This window comes from Gymnodraco acuticeps, unplaced genomic scaffold, assembly GCF_902827175.1.
Source record: "Gymnodraco acuticeps unplaced genomic scaffold, fGymAcu1.1, whole genome shotgun sequence".
Classification (NCBI taxonomy): domain Eukaryota; kingdom Metazoa; phylum Chordata; class Actinopteri; order Perciformes; family Bathydraconidae; genus Gymnodraco; species Gymnodraco acuticeps.
Window position 1 is genome coordinate 273,213 of NW_022989900.1, and position 22,551 is coordinate 295,763.

Consider the following 22,551-nt stretch of genomic DNA (forward strand, 5'->3'; position numbering starts at 1 on the left):
ACATCCCGGATTGACCACTGTAATGCTATCCTCTCTGGCCTACCCACAAAACTACTCAACAAACTCCAAATCATTCAAAACTCGGCTGCCCGGATCATTACCTGTACCAAATCGTCTGACCACATCACCCCCATCCTCATCCAACTTCACTGGCTCCCTGTTCAGCACCGGATTGACTACAAAAACCTTCTGCTTACATACAAAGCCCTCAACAACCTCACCCCCACCTATCTCTCAAACCTCCTCCAGGAATACACCCCCTCCCGCTCCCTGCGCTCATCCTCAGCCGGACTCCTGACTGTCCCCACCTCCCGCCTTAGCACCATGGGAGCCAGGGCTTTTAGCTGCACCGCGCCCAGGCTCTGGAACTCTCTGCCTCCACACATCAAACAGTCTGACTCCATCACGACATTCAAATCCCACCTCAAAACCCACCTGTTTAAACTGGCCTACTCACTCTAAAACACATTCAACCTGCTATCACAGATCCTCCTCTCACTCCGTCACTCCACACTCTTGTCTTGCCTGTTTTATGCTGCTGTATTGCCTTGTCGGTTCGATTAAATTGTGTTCCGTTTTTGTTTTAGCTGTTTTAACTTTTAAATGCACTGTAAGGCGACCTTGGGTGTCCTGAAAGGCGCCTCGAAATAAAAGGTATTATTATTATTATATTGATTGTAAGATAGCACAACTAAACAGAGTGCAGACAGACTACTGAAGCCTCCTCTCCACATGAACTTCAACCTCTCTGTGAAGGTCAGGTTTAATGCAGTATGCTGCTTTGTTGCTTCTGTACTCTGTGCTCTTTCATTCCAGTAGAACTCCTCAGAAACCATTAGAAACCAGTATTTGACCAGTAAACAAAACAATTGACAAAACTTTGAACTATGAAATATATTAAACTTTGGTGAGCTTCAGCGGGGTAATGCCATATAGGAGCTCCCTCACAAATACCCAGGGGTTAAATTGGGCTGGGGCTGTCCGGGGCTAAGCCCGGCACATAGGACGATGCTCTGACGTCATCACCCTCACACATTTGTCATATGTTTACAAAAAACAATATATATGTTAAGACTTTTCTCGTTCTTAATATAGACTATATTTACGGTCGATATGTGTTGACCTTACTTTAAAATAGCAGATCTCTGTGACCGGATATAGTTTGGCTTAGACCCCGGCCCCACGAGGACGCATACAGTAAAACGCATACGCAAACGCAAAAAAGTCTTAGACCCCCCCCCCCCACAGAGCGGAGCAAGGCAACGAAACTTAAAATAAGAAGCAGCATTTTATGGCACGCTATGCATGGGGCCACCTTGAGGGGGTTTCCCGACATGTTGTTTCAGTAAATTAAAGGGTGTTTCATGTTGTCGTTGCTGTGGACCTTCTTAATACCTTGGAAAATGCCGTTTAATACTTTTTAATACTTTTTAATAGCCTTCATTTTCGCTAAATTGATTTATCAACTTTTAATACTTTTTAAGACCCCACGGACACCCTGGTCAGACACGTCAATGGAAAGATGTATTTGTCCGATATTATAAATAACACGCCCCGGACGATCGGACGTGTGCTTTTTCGCAGCTGAAATTAACCAGCTAGATTTCACTGTTTCTCCTAATTTTGTTCTCACTCTGCGCCTCCACTGAAGCTCTCTGTCACCCCCCAAGGGAGGCGCGCCTCACACTTTGAAAACCACTGCCCTAGAGAATCAGACTGTTTTTTAAATCAAGTCTGAAATGTTGTATCAAAGGAGTCCCACAGGGATCATATTTAGGTCCAATGCGTTTTGCTTTATACATGAATAGTACACTTTCTTTGCATTTTACCGACCTGTCACAGACCGGATGTTAAAAAACATTCCCCCAGTCTCACTTTAATAAGTTATGACTTCTCCCCCAAGAGAAAAACAAGATTTACAGTGTGTTCATGTTCACAGAGAGTTTGGCTCATTTGTAAGCCTCTTTTTTTATGAGATGATAGTGTTACTCAGAACATTTATGAGCAGTTCTTTATGAGTGTGTAGGTCAGGCATGTTGGCACATGGAGAACATTTTACAGGAAAACATCACACACAACTCAATACACATGGTAGATCTTTACACTACAAAAAATACTCGGTTACAAGTAAATGTCCTGCAAAAGAGATTGAACTTCAGTTCTAAAATGTTCTATAAGCTTTTCTTCTTCAATAATTGTTTTTCTTAATAGGACTTTTCACATTCAATCTAATTGTTGCACCTACTGATTATCACTAATTTGAAACACAAGAATTAAGAGTAAATCAATAAATATGATATGTATTAAACTTAGACAGTGGATTGGGGCATAAAACTAACAGAAAAAATAAATAGTCGCTGCAATGTTTTTTTCCTTTCGTACTTGCTTGTTTTATGGTTCTGTTTTACAATTTTCTAAACTCAAAAGTCTCGGATTTAAACAATGAGTCTGTTTTCGTGCAATATATAGTTTTTTTTAATGTAATATATATATTTTATGATTTGGGGCTACCTATATAAAAACAAAAGTTTTATATAATTTTAAAATGTGTCCCAGCCTTATGGTTTCTCCTCCCTCCTCAGAGGGTGATCTCTGCTCCAGGACAAAAGCTGGAGCACTTGTGAAAAAGACTGAAAATACCAGTTTTTTTTATCCAAATACATATCAGGACTGTTGCAATGTCAATTTGTTCCACTATCATGGAGCCGAGACACAAATATTTAAAGTAACACTTTGATATTTTAGAGCTCTGCAAACATTTCATTAAAAATGATGCATAACAAAACCTTTAAATCCCCAACTTGATTATTTCTTCTTATTCTCTGGTTTACATTTATTGGTTGATTGGTTTTGATTATGTCCCATTATATCCTTACTCTTCCACCTCTTTTGTCTTGCAACACATGTTGTGTATTGTCCTGCACTGGTAGTGTTACCACTTATGCACATCAAATCCTTCTTTATCATTCAGTTTTAAAGTTTTCAATGTAATGTATTTTTTCGTACCACGATTGTAGTGGAGAGTTAGAGATAACTCTGTGTTGGTACTAGTTTTGTGTCTATCACTAGGTTCAGCCAGGTGTGTCGGCCAAAACACCACTTAAAGAGCAACTTGCAGGTTAGAGACACCAGTGAATAAATGTGTAGGAAAATTATGAATACACTAGATTTTCCAAAACATATACAGAAATATACACTACAGTGACATCTGGCGTCGTTTTAGTACATTTTCACTTCCGCATAAAAAAGCCTCCGCACGTGACCTCCCGTGTGTGACGTAACATGGGGGAGAGCGGCCGGTCTAACGTATGAATAAACATGGTTCACAATGCTAGTTTTGACACAGAAGAGGTTGAAAATATATATTCAAATGCATATCATTATGAGCCTGCTATGCGTCCAAGAGACCAGGAGCAGCCAAGGATTAGAAAAAAATAACGGCCATCGGAGAGAAATGGAGCTTTGGTGTGTGGAGAACCAGTGGAGAACAGAGCAGCTGTCTTGGTGAATGACCGGCGTTAGCTACAGTTAATGTTAGCTAACGTCAGTCACATCACAACATTGTAAAGTTAGCAATCATATATCAGGCTATAACTAAAGTAGTATTGATAATATAGTAACGTTACTGGCAGGACTGTTGATACTGACCCATAACAGAAACTAATGCGCAAGTATCAGCCGTATCTCACGTTACTTAATGCAACTCCACACTACGGTGCTGTGTACCGGAGGGGAGACGCGAGATACGGCTGATACTTGACGATCTGGCGGAGAAAGGTTGTGGAGCCTCCGTTGATATGCCGTTGTAAATGGCTTGATGGAAAGCAGGTGTGTAGTCGGGGAGGGTGCACAGCTGATTGCAGCAGGTGAGTGGAGGTTGAGCCGGGAGGCAGGAGTGACAGCCACCACGCCCACACAAACAACACAGACAGGGGGGGGAGCAGCGAATGGGGGGGAGAGAGATGTAATACGGTTTCCTGATAAAGCGAGACTCTCAGGACACCTCCACTCTCAAGATAGGAAGTGCACGCTAATAATTCCAAAATAAAATCACCAATATCAGTACAGTGCCACTTTCCAAACAGGAAATGCACGCAAATACAAAATAAAATCGTACTGACACTTATTATCTATATATATATATGAATATGACATCTTGTATTAGTTACACCCGCTAGACAACAGTGGAAGGTTCGAGAAACAACCGTGTTTGCCGGGTGCACCGTGGCGGAGGTTCCAGCTGGGAAACTCCACCCCGCTGCGGGACCCGTGGGACCCTTGGACGGTGCGTCTTGGTCACGCTTCATATCGGCCGGCCCGGGAAGGAAGAGACACGCAGAGTGGGGGAAGTCCCCCATCCCAACGCAGCACACCCTCCCGGCCATCAGAGTCGAACCCGCAGTTCGGAGGAACTGACGGCCAGAGCACCGGTACTAGGCCGGGCCAGCGTGGAGGCCCTCCGACAGTGGGTCGCGTTTGCCATTCGATCAGTGAGAGGAGAGGAGAAAAATGCAACAAAAATTGTCAAAATCCATTAATATATGGATGAGTGGGGGGGGGGGGACACAGGCCATGGGGGGACACTCGAGACCGGGCAATGTCCCCGGTAGAAACCGGGTGAAATAGCCAAAAAAATTAAAAATAATAAAACCGGGGAAAAGTGAAAATAGGCACTCGTATGGGCAGAGTCCCCTGTCAACTCCCGTTACATTCCTCCATGGTGTCATTTGAGCGGGGGGGTCAAAATGGCTTGACCAAGGTCGACCCAAAGTGCACGGTGGGCGGACTCATCACCTCCGTGATGAGTCTCCATTGTGATTTGAAAACTTCCATCAAACGAGTCCTTCAGTGGGCGGGAAAAAAAACGCGTCAGAATCGTCACTTCCTGTACTGACAGTGGAGGTGTCCTGAGAGTGGAGGTCTGCACCGGAACTGTCCTGAGAGTGGAGGTCTGCAGGCAGGCTCCCATGGATAAAGCTGTGGAGAGTATGTGCTGCAGGGAGGTGGATGCACAACGCACCCGGGAACGAACGCTAGCTCCGGTCCTTTTCCCGTGAGGGAAACTGTGGACTCGATGTCCTGACAGGCTGGAGTGTGTCTTAACTAACCCTAACAAACTAGATCTCGCTAAACGGTCCTACGGCGCTGGTTATCAACTCGGTAAATCAAGCCAGGGTTTCTCTCTCCAGCTGAGAACGCGTTCGTGAAAGGGGCGGGGTTAGCTACATTTGACCAATCACAAACAGGGACAAGTGTAATGAGAGCGCAACATCATACTTCATTAATGAAAAGTAAACTAATATTAGACAAATATGAACTTTAAACATCCATGATGACTTAAACATATAATCCAGGATACAAGCCACAGAGTTGCACCTGCAAGGAGAATACAGAACAACTCGTTAAAAAATAAACTACCGAGTGTTTGAAAGCGTACAACAGTTTTATGATACTGCCCCATCTAAAACACGAGGGGATCTGACTTTATTACATTTGAGTTGAGTGTTTCGTCAACTTAATGTGTTGCTTAAAATAATACGTCTGCATACAGTATATGTGACAATGTAACTAAGTGTTGCACGGCCAGATACGGCTCGAGAAGCTGACTCAGATAAGGAAATATTGTGATATCGATGTGTGATCGATGATCTGATTGATGATGTGATGTCAGTGTGATATGAATGATAAGTGCGACACGTCGGCGTCTTCTCTGCATACGGCAGTTTAAACTGCATTTCCTTTTTCTTGTAATATGACTTGATAGATTTAAACTCCGCACACTGAGCTCTGATTGGTCAGCAGGCGGTGCTTTCACTGAGTTGATCTCTTTTCTATAGACGCCGGAGGCGGGCAGCGTAAGATGAAAAAAAAGTGATTTAGCCTTCCCAAACCTGAGCCTCACGCGCCGCCTATGAGCTCACCATGATTACAAATGGTGAAATGCAATGTAAAATTACCGAAAAAATAGCAGCTCACTAAATCACAACTGCTCAAACCAACTACAAACTACTACCGCGGATTGGGCAGAGAACGAGTCTGAGAAAGTTGCTCCCCCATGTGACGTAATATGACGTTTAAAAAAGCAGTTTTTTGTAGCAGAGCTCAAAACGGCTCCTTTCCCTCTGAATTCCTGCCCTTATGTCTCGTAAAACATATCAAATCCTGCATTAACATTTTTAATTGTAATTTTCAGGCAAGGTTAAGCATAAATGTAGTAAAAAATAAAAACCTGCAAGTTGCTCTTTAAGGTCAAAGGTCCAGAATAGAGGTAATGAGGAGCTAAGATGAGGCTTGACTTCTTTACTTATTTAGACAGACATACAGATATTTGTCTGTGTGTGGTTTTTCGTTCATTTACGCACACAATACGAAACTTAAGACGGCATAACTTTCCTGCAACTACTGACGCACATTACCCTCTGATGTGTGACGCCACGTGGGTTACCCACACGGAAAGAAAGTATACAAACATATATGCCAATATATGGCAAATATATACAGAATATATGCTGCATATATGCCATATTCAGGTTCATATATGTGCATATATGTGGATTAATAGGATTAACGCATGTGTATTTTTTGTCCTCGGCCGCCCCGTAGTTTCAGAGCGCATCGAGTTTCAAATACCATCTACAAGCTGATGCTGACAGCCCCGCTCCTGCCGCCCGCTTGCAGCAGACCACACTTCCACGCTCACCGGCAGGCACCGACTGGCTGTTGGGAGGACCGGGAGGGTGTGTGTGTGTGTGTGTGTGTGTGTGGCCCGAGCGAGCGAGAGAGAGACCTTACGTGCATTGTTGTTGTTAGCATCTGGTGCTAGCTAGCTGCGCTAACGGATATAAGGAGCTGTTTAAATGAAAACAGAGGAGCGACATTTCGCCGACAACTGCGCCGAGCACTTGACTTTATGCAGGAAGCCAGACAGTGGGGCATTGTACGAAAAGTCAGCACACTCAGCACGGATAGTGCGTAACATGATTGCAGCGTCCAGGCAGCTCCCGTTCGAGCATATGCCTTGAGTTGCACAGAGCTCCAATGAACACACGTGTGTGTGTGTGTGTGTGTGTGTGTGTGTGTGTGTGTGTGTGTGTGTGTGTGTGTGTGTGTGTGTGTGTGTGTGTGTGTGTGTGTGTGTGTGTGTGTGTGTGTGTGTGTGTGTGTGTGGGTGTGTGGGTGTGTGTGTGGGCTGCAAGTGAGATGCAGAGGGAGCAGGACACATCAATGTGGGAGAAAAAAATGCAGCAATTCCAGACAACAATTCAGGAGTTGAGGGATGCAAACTTGGCCCTGAAAAATGAAAATGATCATTTGAAAGACCTCATAATAAGCATAATTGGTTTAATACAATCGGATAGGACTTTTCTGTTTTTGTAAATGTGCTGTCAATGGACCGTGTTACAACTTAGATGCAAATAGCATCCAAGTTGCTTGCAGCTATGGTGATCTGATGATTGTAATTGGTGTGATTTTATTTGTTCCCTTCTGTCACAACCTCACACTAGATATTCCTCAAATGAAGGAGGACATTGCCTCGCTTGCTGGAAGAGTAAGTTCCTCTTATTTGTATCACTTTATTTTACTTGTTACTTAATCAGAGGAGAAGATTTTTATGATGTTAGGCTGATTAGGGCAATTCACCTGCTGTTTGTATTTTGAATTGTTCAAAAATGATAACATACTGTCTTCCTTCTCTAACAAGTGTGCAGCAACCACAAAACAATTGCAGGTGAGTAACATTTTTCTTGTTCTAAGGATGCATATTTTATGGTGTGACTCTGGAGGAGGCAATAGTCTACAAATGTGTGTTTGTCCAGGGCTAATCTCATCAGTGCCAAATTGTTCATTGCCAACAGGCCAAGAACCTCCGCTTTCACATGTGTATTATAATGGAAATCAAATCAATGGACAAAAACCTTGGACAAATTAGTCATATGTCATAGAAAGCTAACTACAAAATAAGTTTCATCCCCCTTTAATTCATCTTGCTTCTCTTGTAAAAAGCCTCAACATACTGTGGCAGCTGCAGAGCCTCAGAAGAAGCAGCCTGGTGATGACGATGATGATGATGGTGGTGGTGATGGTGGAAATAACAACAAAGTAAGTAACAAGTCAAAAATGTATCTATAAGCTCTCAAGGCGGGAGGCGGGAAAACATATAGATTGGATATTTTTGCTATTTGACATAAAACAACGTATATAAGGTTATTTGTGTCCATATTTCCCAGTTATTACCACTGTAAAAGTTAACCGTATACATTTTGTCATGTCACTGTTTAATCTCCAGATCCATGGAGAGAGAACCGAAGCTCCAGAGACAGTAAGTAGATGCATATTCTTAAGGTACAGGTTACATGAAAATGTTATCTGGACAGTGGTTATTTTTTTGATGGGTAACTGCAAAACTGATGCATTACCGTGCGTGCCCATGTTAGATCAAGTTTAGGACAGTGATTTGTTACTTTAGTGCCTTTATCATTCTCGTGCAGTAGACAACTATTTACTACTGATCTATACAAACTATGTTAGTTTGTATAATGTTAATTAATAATCAATTGTGATATTCCATAAAATATATTTGTGAAAGTTGTAGGCCTACTAATACATTTATATGTGATGTATTTTTCAGATACAAAATAATAATTATGAAATATTACTTTAGGTGGCAAGCCAAAGCGAGGTGATGGGGAGCAGCTGGAAGCCCTGGACCCAGGAAAAAAGGCGGCCATAATCGGTGAGATAAAACGAATGAATGGAAAATAAAAGTGAATAGAGATGCCTCAAGTTGACTACTTTAACCATCCCTGTTTCACTATTTATTAGCTATCAATGGTAGGATCAGGATCAGCATCAGGTAAGTGAGGACACCCATTAATGGTATCTGCACGGATTAGCACCTACTGTAGGGTGATCACTACATTTTCAATTGCTCACTTCTTGATCACAGCTCTCTTCTAATAGAACCCATTTTCTGGGCTAGTGTGCCCAGTGGTGGTCCTCTGTGTTATAGAATATGTAGTCGTTAATAACCCCATGACACTAATTGTTCTCCTCTGCAGTGTTAAATAACCAGCATCTTCACCCTTAATCAATGACCATGCCCTTTGTACTGTGTTTGTGCCATATCATGTCTTTAATTACTTTTCTTGATTGCAATGCATATCTTATTGCTCTTCTGGTAAACAACCTGTGCTGATGATCTCTGTTGTTTGTATACAAGTGAAGTTCATGTGATGTCTTTTTTTTTAATTAAATGCACTGACTTTTCAGATAATAAAAAAAAATAATAGTAATGATATATGAAATAATTCACTAATAAAATAGATCATCTGTTTGAATAAAGGCTTTGGGCTTTATCTGCCAGTAAACTCACAGGGGAGCTCGTGTACACTACACCAGGTGGTTTGGCAACACTTTGGAGTGGAATGCTTGGAGTCTGTAGAAGACTTGGAGCATTTTTACACTGTCATCTCATGATGTCCTTTTCTTTTCTCTGTAGAGGTAACAATGAAGAAGTGGCCACACACAACGAAGGGCCAGCTGGGTACAGCCATCAACAGCAAGCTGACAGAGCTCAGGGCTCGCCAAAAGCAGACTAAATAATGGACATTTATTGACAATAAATGTATGTTAATGACTTATACATTTTGTGTGTTGTATTTTTTTATGTAGGTAGGCTATGTATAAACCTTGAACATAGGTGTAAATAAACATATATGCACATATAGGCTAAACTTATATGCGCATATATGTGAAACTTATATGCACATATATGTTTTACATATATGTGCAACCTATATGTGCATATATGTGCAACCTATATGTGCATATATGTGAAACCTATATGTGCATATATGTGCAACCTATATGTGCATATATGTGAAACCTATATGTGCATATATGTGAAACCTATATGTGCATATATGTGAAACCTATATGTGCATATATGTGAAACCTATATGTGCATATATGTGAAACCTATATGTGCATATATGTGAAACCTATATGTGCATATATGTGAAACCTATATGTGCATATATGTGAAACCTATATGCACATATATAATAATAATACATTTAATTTATATAGCGCTTCTCGAAGTGCTATATATATATGTGCAACCTATATGTGCATATACACTGCACCCATATATGTACATATATGTGTGTGCATATATGGATATATATGTACATATATGTATGTGCATATATGGATATATATGTACACATATGTTCAGAGACATATATGTAGGGGTCCAATTTCAGATATGTCACATATATGTTAAACATATATGTGACATATATTAAAAATATATAGGTTCATATATATTCCTTCCATGTGGGTAGCCTATGAAGGCACAACTTAACAGGTATCAACTCCGTATAATAAAATAATATATATATATTTCTACAACGATATATATTGCTGGAAACATTTATTGCCAAGCCATACAAACTCTCGCGGACAAATTCTTTTTTATTGGACTATATATATCTCTCTTAGGAACCTACATATATAAGAGAATTACAAAAATGTTGTTTATTTACCTTTTGTTCTTTTCTCTAGTTCTACCCCTTCTGTCTTTTAACACCATGTTTCCACACCATGAACCATTCAGTCAAATGTCATGATTTATTGCAACCTATGGAGACATTTAAGAACCAAGAAGCATTTCAATGTAAAATGCATCCCAGCAGCCGAATGTGTTTCATTCCGGCTCTGCTCTCCATAGAAACACAAGCAAACAGCCAGCCAACAAACTCAAACACTCATTTGTCTCAGGAAAGCAGCTCCTTTATACACCGTTTGTTTCTCACCCACACACACAGAGGCATGTCAATAAAGATACATAATCTCAGTGATGAATGGTGGACCAGCACACACACTAACATGCCTTTAATCACACTAAAGGTCACTTCCTATGTCTCCACAGAATCAAACTTTCCCTTAGTAATAAGAGGCTGCAGGTACACCTGGAGAGGAGGGGCTGCTGGGTAATTCATCCTCTGCTGAAATGTAAAACTGTGTGAGCTACGAGGAAAGTATGTCAGCTATTGTTCAGACGTGCTGGATGCCTTTCTGTTTCATTAAACATAACCTCCGGCACTCTCCTTCTTCTTCTCAGCGTTACCCTTTTCTTTGTGCTCTTGTTGTTAAAACACGCTCGACAAAAGACGCCGTGGCCTGTGGGGATTCATGATCAGACCAATAAATTAGCAGAGCTGTTTCATGCAAAAGTTTCAGCATAAATCTGGTATTTAATCACTTTTATCTGCATATAAAAAGTTACAGACAGTCATTGAAAAACCATTTCTGAACTTATTTCAGTTAAATAAGTTCAGAAATGGTTTCCAATGCACGATCCTGCAATGTAAGGCCATGTGCTTCACATTTTTGGCTTTCTGAATCTTCACTCATTTTGAACACATATGGTATATCATTTGGACAGCTGTGACTTGTTTTTAACGCTCTTATGATGATAAGTCTATGATAAAGTCTGTATCAAAAATACACACAATAAGGGCCGTTAGGACAGAAAGCCCTTTTACGCATGTCCTCCCCACTCTATCTCCAATAATGGCAAATATGCCCAACATATCTTTCAAAGGCATTCTGAACTTACCAGCAACATTTAAGACATTTCAAAGACATTTTAAGGGATTCTTTTACTAAAAGTGATTAGACTTTTAAAGGTAAATACATTTTTAAAACTGTTGAGTTTATGTGAAGTTATGTGAAGGCATTTAAGTCTATTAAAGTCATTCCTTTTTAAATGTGAAGTTTAGACATTTGTAATGCTTTTTAAGGCATTCTAAAGCGTAGTTAGGAAAATGAAAGTCTATTTGTGGCATTCTAGAAGTAAATGTTAAGATACAACATTTGTAAGACCTTTAAGGTATTCTATGAGTAAAGGACACTTTGTAAAGGCCACCCTGCAGAAAGCTGTCTCACAGAAACTCCTGATGATCTGACAGCAGAAACATCATGAAAGTGAGCCGTGTCCCTGTCGGCAGACTGACTGTACAAACATGATCATACCACAGGGGGAACACTGGAGGATTGTGGGAAGCTTCTGAGTTACTGTATGGAAGTTGTGATTACACGCTGATGAATAATGAAAAACATTTTCTTTACTGTCTGAGATCCAGCGTCCCTGTGGAGGCTATTAGCCCCAAAACACAAGCACAAAACTTGAAATAAAAAGGAGTTCACTCTCTGGCAGAAATATATCTTCAGCAGTGAAAAAGAGAAAACAATCAAAATTGCGCAGAATTTGTTTGTTGGCAGCTGTTTAGAAATGTTTCATGTGGTTGTGTTGGTTTTAGGGATGCAACTAACAATGATTTGTATTCATCTAATTGTTTTTAAATTATAGATTAGTTTTGTTTCTTAAATGTCAGAAATTGTGAAAAATGTTCATCCCAGTTTCTCATAGTTCAAGCCTATGTCATTATATATATTGTATTGTTAACGCAATAAACAAAGATGTTATACCTCAATATGAAATCAGACAGAGAAAAGTAGCAAATGACATTATTTGAAAGGGTGAAAAAGCCTTATCTTAATGATTAGACACTACATTTCTGTTGATTGACTTATCATTGCAGCTTTATTCACTGTGTAAAGGAAATAAAGGTAGTGTTTGTATTTAGAGGCACCATGCTTTGCTCATTTTTAGGTTTAATGTTCAAAAAGCTCTTTATTTTTCTCATCGTGCTGCAGCACCTCTTTTCACCCTGAAAAGTCTGCTCTGATTGGTAAGTTGGGTGGCTCTGTTGTGATTAGTCAATCACTTACAGATGTCCCGCCCCTAAGCCTATCACGTACAATGTGTTTGAGTGCTAGCCAATAGAAGTGCGGAAAATTGGAAAAGTTGCAGATTATTTTCTGTCAACAAACTAAAATTGGCAAATGGTGAGTATGGTCGGTTGGTTTCCAATTCATTTGGAAAATGTGTAATGTCAATAAAGAGTAAGAAATGTCATTCCCAGTTTCTCATAGCCAAAGGTCTTTCAATGTCTTGTTTTATCAGCAAAGATATCCACTTATAAAACAGATATAAAACAGTGAAAGCAGGAACTCTCTGAAGATATTTTCGCATCAAGCACTCACTCAAAAACTGGTGTTTATTTTCTTTTGGAGGGACTAATCCCTGCAGCTGCAGCACTCCACAGTATTGTCTACGTTCTCACTGATATTAACTACTAATTGACTCCTTCCCGTCCCCTCAGCCCTCCCTCATTCCTCAGCTGTCAGCGTTGCATTAAGTCATCCACGCTCTTCGTAAACAGGCGGTCTTTGCTACCTGACCTATGACCCCGCCGGGCACCCCTCTGCCCTTTAAGGGGCCAAACAAAGGAGGCCAGCACTCGAGGACGTCCCGGGACTCTCTGGCCCTCCGACTCTCAGCTCGTCCTCTGTCTCTGAACTTTTGTTACGACCTCTGTGTTGACTTAAAGCTGAGGGCGTTGTTTCAGCAGGAGGACATTAAATCACGAGCACCAAGACGGGACACAATCTTAGTTTCGGAAATGTAGATACTGAAAATAGCCTTGAAAGAAATGCAAAATTCACATTCCTACAGGTTTCATCACATTATGATTTTATATCTATCTGTTGGACAACAATAAAGTGTAATATCGCAAAGCCTTCAACAATATGATTTGATTACGATTTGATTAGTTTGAAGGGCCTGTGATTGATATGAAACTGTATCATATGCCCATTTACCAAAATCAGTTACCTTTTCACATCAACTCACAAAAAGCCACTTAAATATGATTATATATGCACTGGGCTCTCAGAAATGGTGAAACAGATGTGCCAAGGGGATTTCAAAATAAAAGTTTTTCTTATAGAGGATAGTATGTATTAAAATGTTTGCATCAATGATCTTGAATAGTGCTCATTGAATAGATATATTGATCCATATAATAATAACGATATTTATGGTTGGATTATGATGGTTTCTTATTGTTTTTTGTGTATTGCCAATTGTGCTTATATTGTATTGTTGCCATTAATAACATTGTATGTATCAAGGTATTATTCCTCATAAAGCATTTCCATACAATGGACACATTCAAATGTTGAAGCGATGATTGCTCCAGAGTAAAAAACAAAAGGATTTATCCCCTGAGTAACATGTATCTCTGAACACAATTTTGTCAAAATCCATAAAATATTCAGTTTGAACTAAAGTGGCGGATCTACTTTATTGTCCGTGCGGCCAAATTAAAGGAAATATCAACCATATTAGCAAATTCGTCTAAAAAAAACACTTTAGAGTTATGAGGGTTGCCTCTAGCAACACTTTCTCTATCAAACACATACAAGGTGTAATATGGCTGGGTATAATGCCATTCTTACACAAAAGGAATCAAAACCCCATATTTACCCAAGTTCAAAAATATTAAATAACTTAAATAACTAAATAAAAAAACAGTATTATAAAAAGCCATATCTCTTATGTATTTATCAAGAATATGGTTTAAAATGATTTTACGAGCAACTTAAAATCAGATTAATTTCTAGCCACAATAGAAGTTGGTCGAAAAAATGCAGCAGGTGTATAGAGACACGTCAAATTGGGGGGGCGGGGGGTTTGAGAGGAGACAGCAGGAGGATTATAAAAAGTTTAAACACAGAGAAATATTGATGAGGAGAGACTCAAGTTTCTCCATCTATTCTCTTCTTCCAGGCTAACGAGCTCCAAGGGGGGAAATATAACAGTCAGCGTTTCAGCAGAGACTCAGGATTTAAACACAGAGAGCGAGATGATGTTTGACACCAGACACACAACTAGCACCTCGATAAATCTGCTGAGTCAGGTCTGACTTCAGCCTCCTGGTTTCCAGCTCTTGAGAGTGGAAACTGTTTTATAGATGCAGAAAAGTTGAACGGTTTTGACTTCCTCACTCACCCGTCTGAGTCCTGGTAGTTCACATTCAGTCTCTTGGTGGAGCCCAGCAACTCTGAAAAACACAAAATAAAAAAGCAGAATATTAAGATCTGAGATGACAACAAAGAGAAACAAAATGACATCAAAGAAACAAAAAATGACAACCGAGAGTCAAAAATATTACAAACAAAATACAAAAGGGCTACAAAGACACAAAACATGAATACAAATAGACAACAAATTAACTTCAAAGAGACACAAAATGACCACAAAGGGAAACAAATTATCTTCAAAGAGACACAAAATGACCACAAAGGTAAACAAATTATCTTCAAAGAGACACAAAATGACCACAAAAGGAAACAAATTATCTTCAAAGAGACACAAAATGACCACAAAGGGAAACAAATTATCTTCAAAGAGACACAAAATGACCACAAAGAGAAACAAAATGGCCTCAACGAAGCACAAATGACAACAAAGAGGTGACAAATAACTAAATAAAAAACACAAAAAGACTAGAAAGAGGCACCAAATACTAAAAAAGATAGACAAAATAACTTCAGGGAGACACAAAATGACCTTAAAAAGGCACAAAATAACAAAGAAGACAAAATAACAACAAAGATTCAAAACTTTTCCCTGTAAAATTGTATATTTACATACCGGCAGTAAGTGCTCAAGTCAAAAGAATTATCTCAGAAAAATACCTCTGATAATAGTAATGTATAATTATAGTTATACAATTATAATCTTTGTTTCTTCAACAATATTGCAAGTTGATATCACAATCTCTATTGACTGTCATAACCATGGGGAAAAGCTTGTTGACGGAATGTTTTAGTCTTGCACAGATTCAAACGATGGCAGCCCCTCTTATTAACATTGCAATCACTGCTGGCTAACATTGCAAGCATTGGCTGCCATCTACAATAACACTACTAGCTTTGGAAGCCAGCAATGCTTGCTAACGTCGCAAGTACCGTTATCTGATGGGGCTAGCACTGTTTGAATGTTACGGAAGGAGGTGCACTTGGACCTAGGGTTGCAAAGGGGCTGAACATTTCCGGTACATTTCCGGAAAGTTTCCATGGGAAGTTAAGCTGGGGTATTTTGGAAATATTCGATGTAAAATTAAACAAAAAAACATGATATTTCAATAGATTTTAGAACAGAACAAGTTTTAATTATTTTATTGAACAATTTGTTTCATTGAAGAACGAAAACAGGAATGTTGAGTAAAATATTACTCATCATGTGATGGAGGAATGCCTGCAGGGGGTGTGGTCTCAATAGCCATGCAGTAAGCAGTGTGCTATGGCATGGATATTCAAGTGTACTTGAATGGCATCTGTTTGTTTTAGTCAAGATTATGCTAAAATATACTTTCCCCATCTATATTTAAGTTCCCTAAGAGCCAACCTTCAATTTAGAACATTCCCAGTTTATTCCCATAAATTCCCGTTTATTCCCATGCAAAGTTTCCATCTTTGAAAATTCCTGGAATTTTGCAACCCTACTTGGACCAAACTGTAGAACCAAAAAGACCATGGGAATTTCAAAAACAAAGGGGTATCACAGAAGTACCACCCACATGAATGTATAAAGAGAACTGGATACAGACAACAAACTGATGAGAACAGGAGAAGCTCAGGACAGTGGGTTGACTTCAACGTGACTGTTTGTTTCTAATATCCGCAGCTTCTCGTAGGGATGGAGTTGATATTTGATTAAACCTGTCAGTGGATTCTGATGATTTTTAGCTGTTAGTGTTTTATATCCAAGCTTTACTGCATTTCATGAACTCTTTCTGAATGCAGACTGTTGTGTGTTTGGAGGACTTCCAATTGTCAAGAAAGAAAACTATATTTAGTGAAGAGCTGCTGCTGCTGTACACTTCACCACAATGAGCGGAGAGAAGCTGCCCTTTCGTCTTCGTTTTGTTTATTGAGAAGCAAAACAAAAAAGTGAGGCGTCTCCTGCAGACGTGTAATCATATATCTGATACTTGCAGTGGTCAGACTTATTTTAGTTGCTAGATTTTCACAACAGATTCTCTTTCAGGCCAAGACTCGAGTCCAAAACGGATCCCAAAACCTCACAAATCTGCAGACTGATGCAAAACCTCCTCCTCTTGCTTCATTTTTGTGGCGGCAAATCCACGGGACATTAAACTTGAAGCTCAAAAGTAAAAAAGAGAGCCAGTCCCTGCAAACCCTGGAGCTGAAACACTCCATAAACAGCACAAAATTAACTTTGATCAAATGTGCAGCAGATGATGAAGATTAAGATGATGATGGGAGCCACAACATTTCATATTCTGTTGGAGGTCAGCGAGAGTTTGATTTCAGATACGTTTTATTATGTAAGAGGAGAGGGAGAGCTGGCCTCTCGTCTCAGTACCTGGCCCAAGTCTCAGGACCTGCTCCTAGTCTAAGGACTTGCCTCTAGTCTCAGGACCTGTGCCTGGTCTCAGCACTGGACCCACTCCAGGTCTGAGGACCAGCCCCTAGTGGTCCGGCTCCTTGTCTCTTGACCGGCCGCTAGTATCAGGACATACCCCTAATCTGAGGACAGGCCCCTTGTCTCAGTACCGACCCCTAGTCCTAAAAATGGCCCTTGTCTCAGGCTACTAGGGATGTGCAATTTAATCGATACTGCGATATATATCGATATTTAGTTTTCCAAGAAAGTATCGATATTTCAGCCGCGGGTATCGATACATTAAGTCTGATAACTGTGTTCGTTATTCTCGCATCCAGGAGAGAAGCTTTAAAAAGGAGACTAATTGACTCTCTGAGAAGGTTCAAATGTATACTTTAATTAATAAAAAGCGCGGTAATGTTACTAGCAGAAGATGGTTCAGTCAGAAAAACAGTGTTCTGGCTCTCGAGCGAAGGGAAGAGAGCGAGCTCCACCTTTCCAGCTGTTAAATATCCTCTGCTGGCTCCTCCCTGTGGGCCGGTTGGCGCTGCTGGGGGCCGGCCCTCCACGTCTCCAATGTTCGTTGTTGCGCTTTACAGAGGATTCAGACATTGTACATTAAATATATAACTAAACACGCCTTTTCTCCTCCTTATCTCTTTCATGACTTTTCATTTAATACATTTTAAACGCTGTAATCAATACTCCAAAAATACCTCAAGGCTGGTATCATTTCCGGTAGTTCCGGATGTTGTCTCATGCTACCCAAGTCTGTAAACAAACGTATTCAAATAAACTGTACCTTAATTTAATATTCAGCAATAATAATATCTCGACGTCTATAGTTGTAGTGTTGAAATCAGTAGGTTTCGGTGTGCAACACTCCGTGTCATATCGCTACTAAATTCACCTCTATAGTAAATGGTATATTAGCCACATGCTAAATGCTAACCGGAGATGAAGGATTTTCAGAATAAAAGCTTAACAACTGGTTGTGCACAAGAACTTCTGGTTTTTCAGTATAAAACAGCATTTAAACTGATGGTATGTTTAAGGTACTTTATGCCATCAAAACATTGATTTTAATTTCTAACAAGTCCCATTCAAATCCCCCGTGTTCCGCCACCTGCTGCACCTTTTAATTCTCCATTGTGATACTGCACTTTATGTACTTACGTTTCAAAGGCTTGTAAGCTACAGTTTGCACTGTTTCAATAAATGAAACTAATTTTCTCACCACATCTTTTGATTCATTTTGTACAGCATTTGCAAGCTGTAGACTCTCTGTCAGAGCCATATATTGTATAATTGATGCTTTCAGTTTTCAGTTGAATTAATTCAATCCAAGTCAATGGAACACTCAAGATGTCACCAAAATCACACTGTCCCTGTAAAATCTTTCAGAAAATGATATAAGTGTATCGAATTATATCGAATCGTATCGAATCGTATCGTTGGCTGAATATCGTGATATATCGTATTGTGAGCTGAATATCGTGTATCGTATCGTATCGTGAGATTAGTGTATCGCTACAGCCATACAGGCTAGGCCCCTAGTTTTTGGTCTGGTCCCCAGTCTCTGGTCCGGCCCTAGTATCAGGACCGGCCCCTAGTCTTAAGAATGGCCTTTGTCTCAGGCCAGGCCCCTAGGTTTAGGTCTGGTCCCTAGTCTCTGGTTCGGCTCCTAGTATCAGGACCAGCCCCTAGTCTGAGGGAGGCCCATGGTCTCAGGACTGGCTTCTTGTCTAGAAACTGACCCTTAGGCTCAGGTTTGGCCCAAAGACTCAGTTCTGGCCCTTAGGCCCATAACCCAACCCTAGTCGTACCGGCCACTCAGGACCTGCACCTAATCGAAGCGCCCCCCAGTCTCAAGACTAACCTTAATGTCTCAGGACAGTCCCCCTAGTTTCCAGACCTGCCACTAGCCATACTGCCTTCTAGTCTCAGGACCGGTCCTTTTTTCTCAGGTCCGACCCATAGTATAAGGATCGGCCCATGCTTTCATGACCAGTCCTTTGTCAGGAACAGGCCCTAAGTCTGGGGACCCGCCGTTAGTATCAGGTTCGGCATTTAGTCTCAGGACAATCCTCTAGTCTCATTAACTGCCCTTAGTTGTCTCAGCACCTAGTCTCAGGACAGGCTCCCAATCTGAGGTTCGGATTAAACTTGGTATCATTCTTGCTAAATGTTGTATACATCCAGGCGTTTCTCACCATATACTGTACATACTATTTACACTATGGTATAAATAGTATGTATAGCTTTTAGTATGCAGTCTGAAATAATGAGACAGTTTTCATGTCTCTTTCCCGCTGCCAGTATGTTCAGTTTGTATCTAACTTTACATTTTTGTGCAAATGTATTCCCATTAATTATAAAATCCAGGTCAATATCAAAGCAGCGCTTCGAACCCCAAAGGGAGAGCCTGCTGTGTGTTTCCCCACAATCTGCCAAACTTCAAATACTGTGTTGCTGCTTGTGGAGGCTAATGCTCCATCCAAAGAGTGTCTACAGGCTGTGACCTTTGACCTCCTGTGACCCCTGACAGTAAACACTGTGTGTTTACACCCAATAAAACAGTTCAGTAAGAGAAATCTGGGCAAAGTGTTAAAGTGTACTAAAGTGGTTAGTTTAAAGTAAAAAAGCACACACACTTTTTACATTTTATTCATGTTTATAATTTAGCCATCATTTCTAAGATACTAATTTGGTTTTTCTTTTGTGATGTTTCCCTTTGTTTATAAAAATAGCCTATACAATTACTTTATTATTTCAATTACTTTATATAATGCAAGTTTAATTTATAATATTTCACAATGTATTAGTAGTATGATTATAACCAGCATCGCTAATATATTAACAGTCAATCTTATTTCAGTTTTGTTTGTTTTTTTATGAGGAAAATGTCACGTTGTCAAGTTTTGTTCTGCTCCCTGTGACGGCCCCAGAGCCTGGGGCCTGTGAGTGTGTTGCAGGTCCTGCGATGGGGTGGAGCTGAAGAGGCCAATCAGCGAGATCAGGGACACCTGGCCGGAGCCGAGGTGCTATTTAAGCCCAGCTGCCCGGAGTCACATGGCCGTCAGTACTCTCTCCAAGGCGGCTGCAGAAGAACTCCCTCCGTGATCCTTTCCCATCGTCCATCCTCTACTGTTTTTGGTGTTGCAAATAAAGTGCCGTGATTTTTGGAAACTTTGAGCGTCTCTTTTTGAACTTTCCTGTTGCGGCCAACGGGCCGGTCATAATACCGAGTGTTTCCCCTGGTAGGTTCAAGAGGCGTTTCCCCTTTGGGTTTTGTCTGGGGAGGCTTTGATAGTGTTGGGGTACAGCGGTTAGAGCTTCACTTTCCCTTTTCCCTAAACTTGCTCGGGACCACTTCCGTGGTTCAGGGGGGTTGCCGGTTACCTCTCGGTCCAGCGGGATTTAAGTGCATAAATACCCACCGCTACGCCTCATGAAGACTAGGGGGGGAGTTACCTAGTAAGTTTGTGGTTAGGAAGTCAGCTAGCGGGGCTGCTCATTCCTACTGTGTGCACAGGTGGGCTAAGACATTGCAGCGGTTATTGTATAAATATGGAGGATATTGTAACGGGTCAGAGTGCCGTGTTGAATTTTGAGCAGCAGAAGGAGTTGCTCAAATTACGCTTAGAGTTGGAGACGGAAAAGGAGTTGGCCGTGGAGAAGATGCGACGGGGCATTGAGCTGGAAAGAGCGGTGTCTGTGGAAAAATTGAGGCAGGAAACTGAGCAGGCTAAGTTGGAGCTGCAGAGGGAGAAACTGGTTAGAGAGGGCAAAGTAGCGGCTGATGTCCTGTTTCCTGATGATAGTAAAAGCGGGACGCCAGGGAGGTCAGTGGATGAATTAAATGATTTGAGGCTGGTGCCCAGGTTTAATGAAAAGGATCCATACATTTTTTTTAAATGTTTGAGCGTCTCGCTGTTGTAAGGGGGTGGTCTGAGGCCACTTGCGTGTTATTATTACAGTGTGTGTTAACCGGGAGGGCTCAGGAGGCTTATTCGTCTTTAAGTGGCAGTGACTATTTGTGTTACGATTTGGTTAAATCTGCCGTTCTCAAGGCTTACGAGCTGGTGCCTGAAGCTTATCGTCAGAGGTTTAGGAATTGGAAGAGGTGATAAATCTCACCTCGAGTTTGCTCGAGATATTTCCACCCATTTCGATCGCTGGTGTGCGGCAACTGACGTTGATTCTCACGGGGCGTTGAGGGATCTCGTCATTCTGGAGCAATTCAAAAATGCTGTACCGGAGCACATTGCGGTGTATATCAGTGAGCACGCAGTCAGGACAGCTGCTGAAGCTAATGCATTAGCAGATGACTATGTTTTGACACACGTTGGTGGAGGTGCTGCCGTACAAGGCAGTCACAGTGGAAATTCCTTGGGTGTGGGAGCGTGCTCTGGTCGTCCAGTGAGACCTGCTGGGCAAGAGAGTGGGTATGTACGTGGTGCACGTGAGCCTGACAATGTGTGTCATTACTGTCATGAGTGAGGGCACTGGAGAAAAGACTGCTATGCATTTAGGGCTAAAGCTGAGCAGGAAGGGACTAGTGGTAGTCCCAGGCTAGCAATGTTCGTGGTACCTGTCGCTGAGCAGTTGACTGGGCGTTTAGATGGTGAGTTGAAACCACAGGGGTCTAGCTCAGAACTGCAGTCTTATTTGCCTTTCATGACTGAGGGTTTTGTTTCTCTGGTGGGGAGCGATGAGAAAGTGCGGGTGAAGATATTACGTGACACCGGATCATTTGATTCGTTCATTTTAGCATCTGCCTTGCCGTTTTCAGAGGACACATACATGGGGTTGTTCATTCCGATGCTTGGAATGGGATTAAATGTTCTTCAGGTACCTCTCCATAAAATGATGCTGTTTTCGGATCTGTTTCAGGGTGAAGTAGCGGTTGGCGTGCGGCCAGCTCTGCCCATAAATGGGGTCACGATGATCCTGGGTAATGACATTGCGGGTAGTCGGTGTGGGCTGATGGGGCACCTCCTGCTATCGTGGTGCCAGTGCCCCTGGTTAGTATTAAGCCAGACAAGAGCGAAACGGAGTTCCCTGACGGGTTTACAGCATGCGCTGTGACACGGGCAATGAAACGTGGGCAGGCGGAGGACATGAGCTCAGCTGACATCGAGGAGGCCTCACCGCAGCATGGGGTGACGTGTCTGATGGAGAGTGTTCTGCCTGGTGGGGAGGTGAGAAATTATGCTCGGGGG

At 41.3% G+C, this 22,551-nt stretch overlaps 1 protein-coding gene across 7 annotated transcripts in view; it reads right to left on the reverse strand.

Annotated features, from left to right (window-relative positions):
- The window catches only part of LOC117540188 (caskin-2-like), a 96,953-nt gene that overhangs the window by 53,247 nt on the left and 21,155 nt on the right, over nt 1–22,551 (reverse strand). For all 7 annotated transcript variants that reach the window (XM_034206790.1, XM_034206763.1, XM_034206783.1 and 4 more), the window contains one exon: nt 14,924–14,975. In XM_034206790.1, the coding sequence (XP_034062681.1) occupies nt 14,924–14,975 (52 nt within the window). The remainder of the gene's footprint in view (nt 1–14,923; nt 14,976–22,551) is intronic.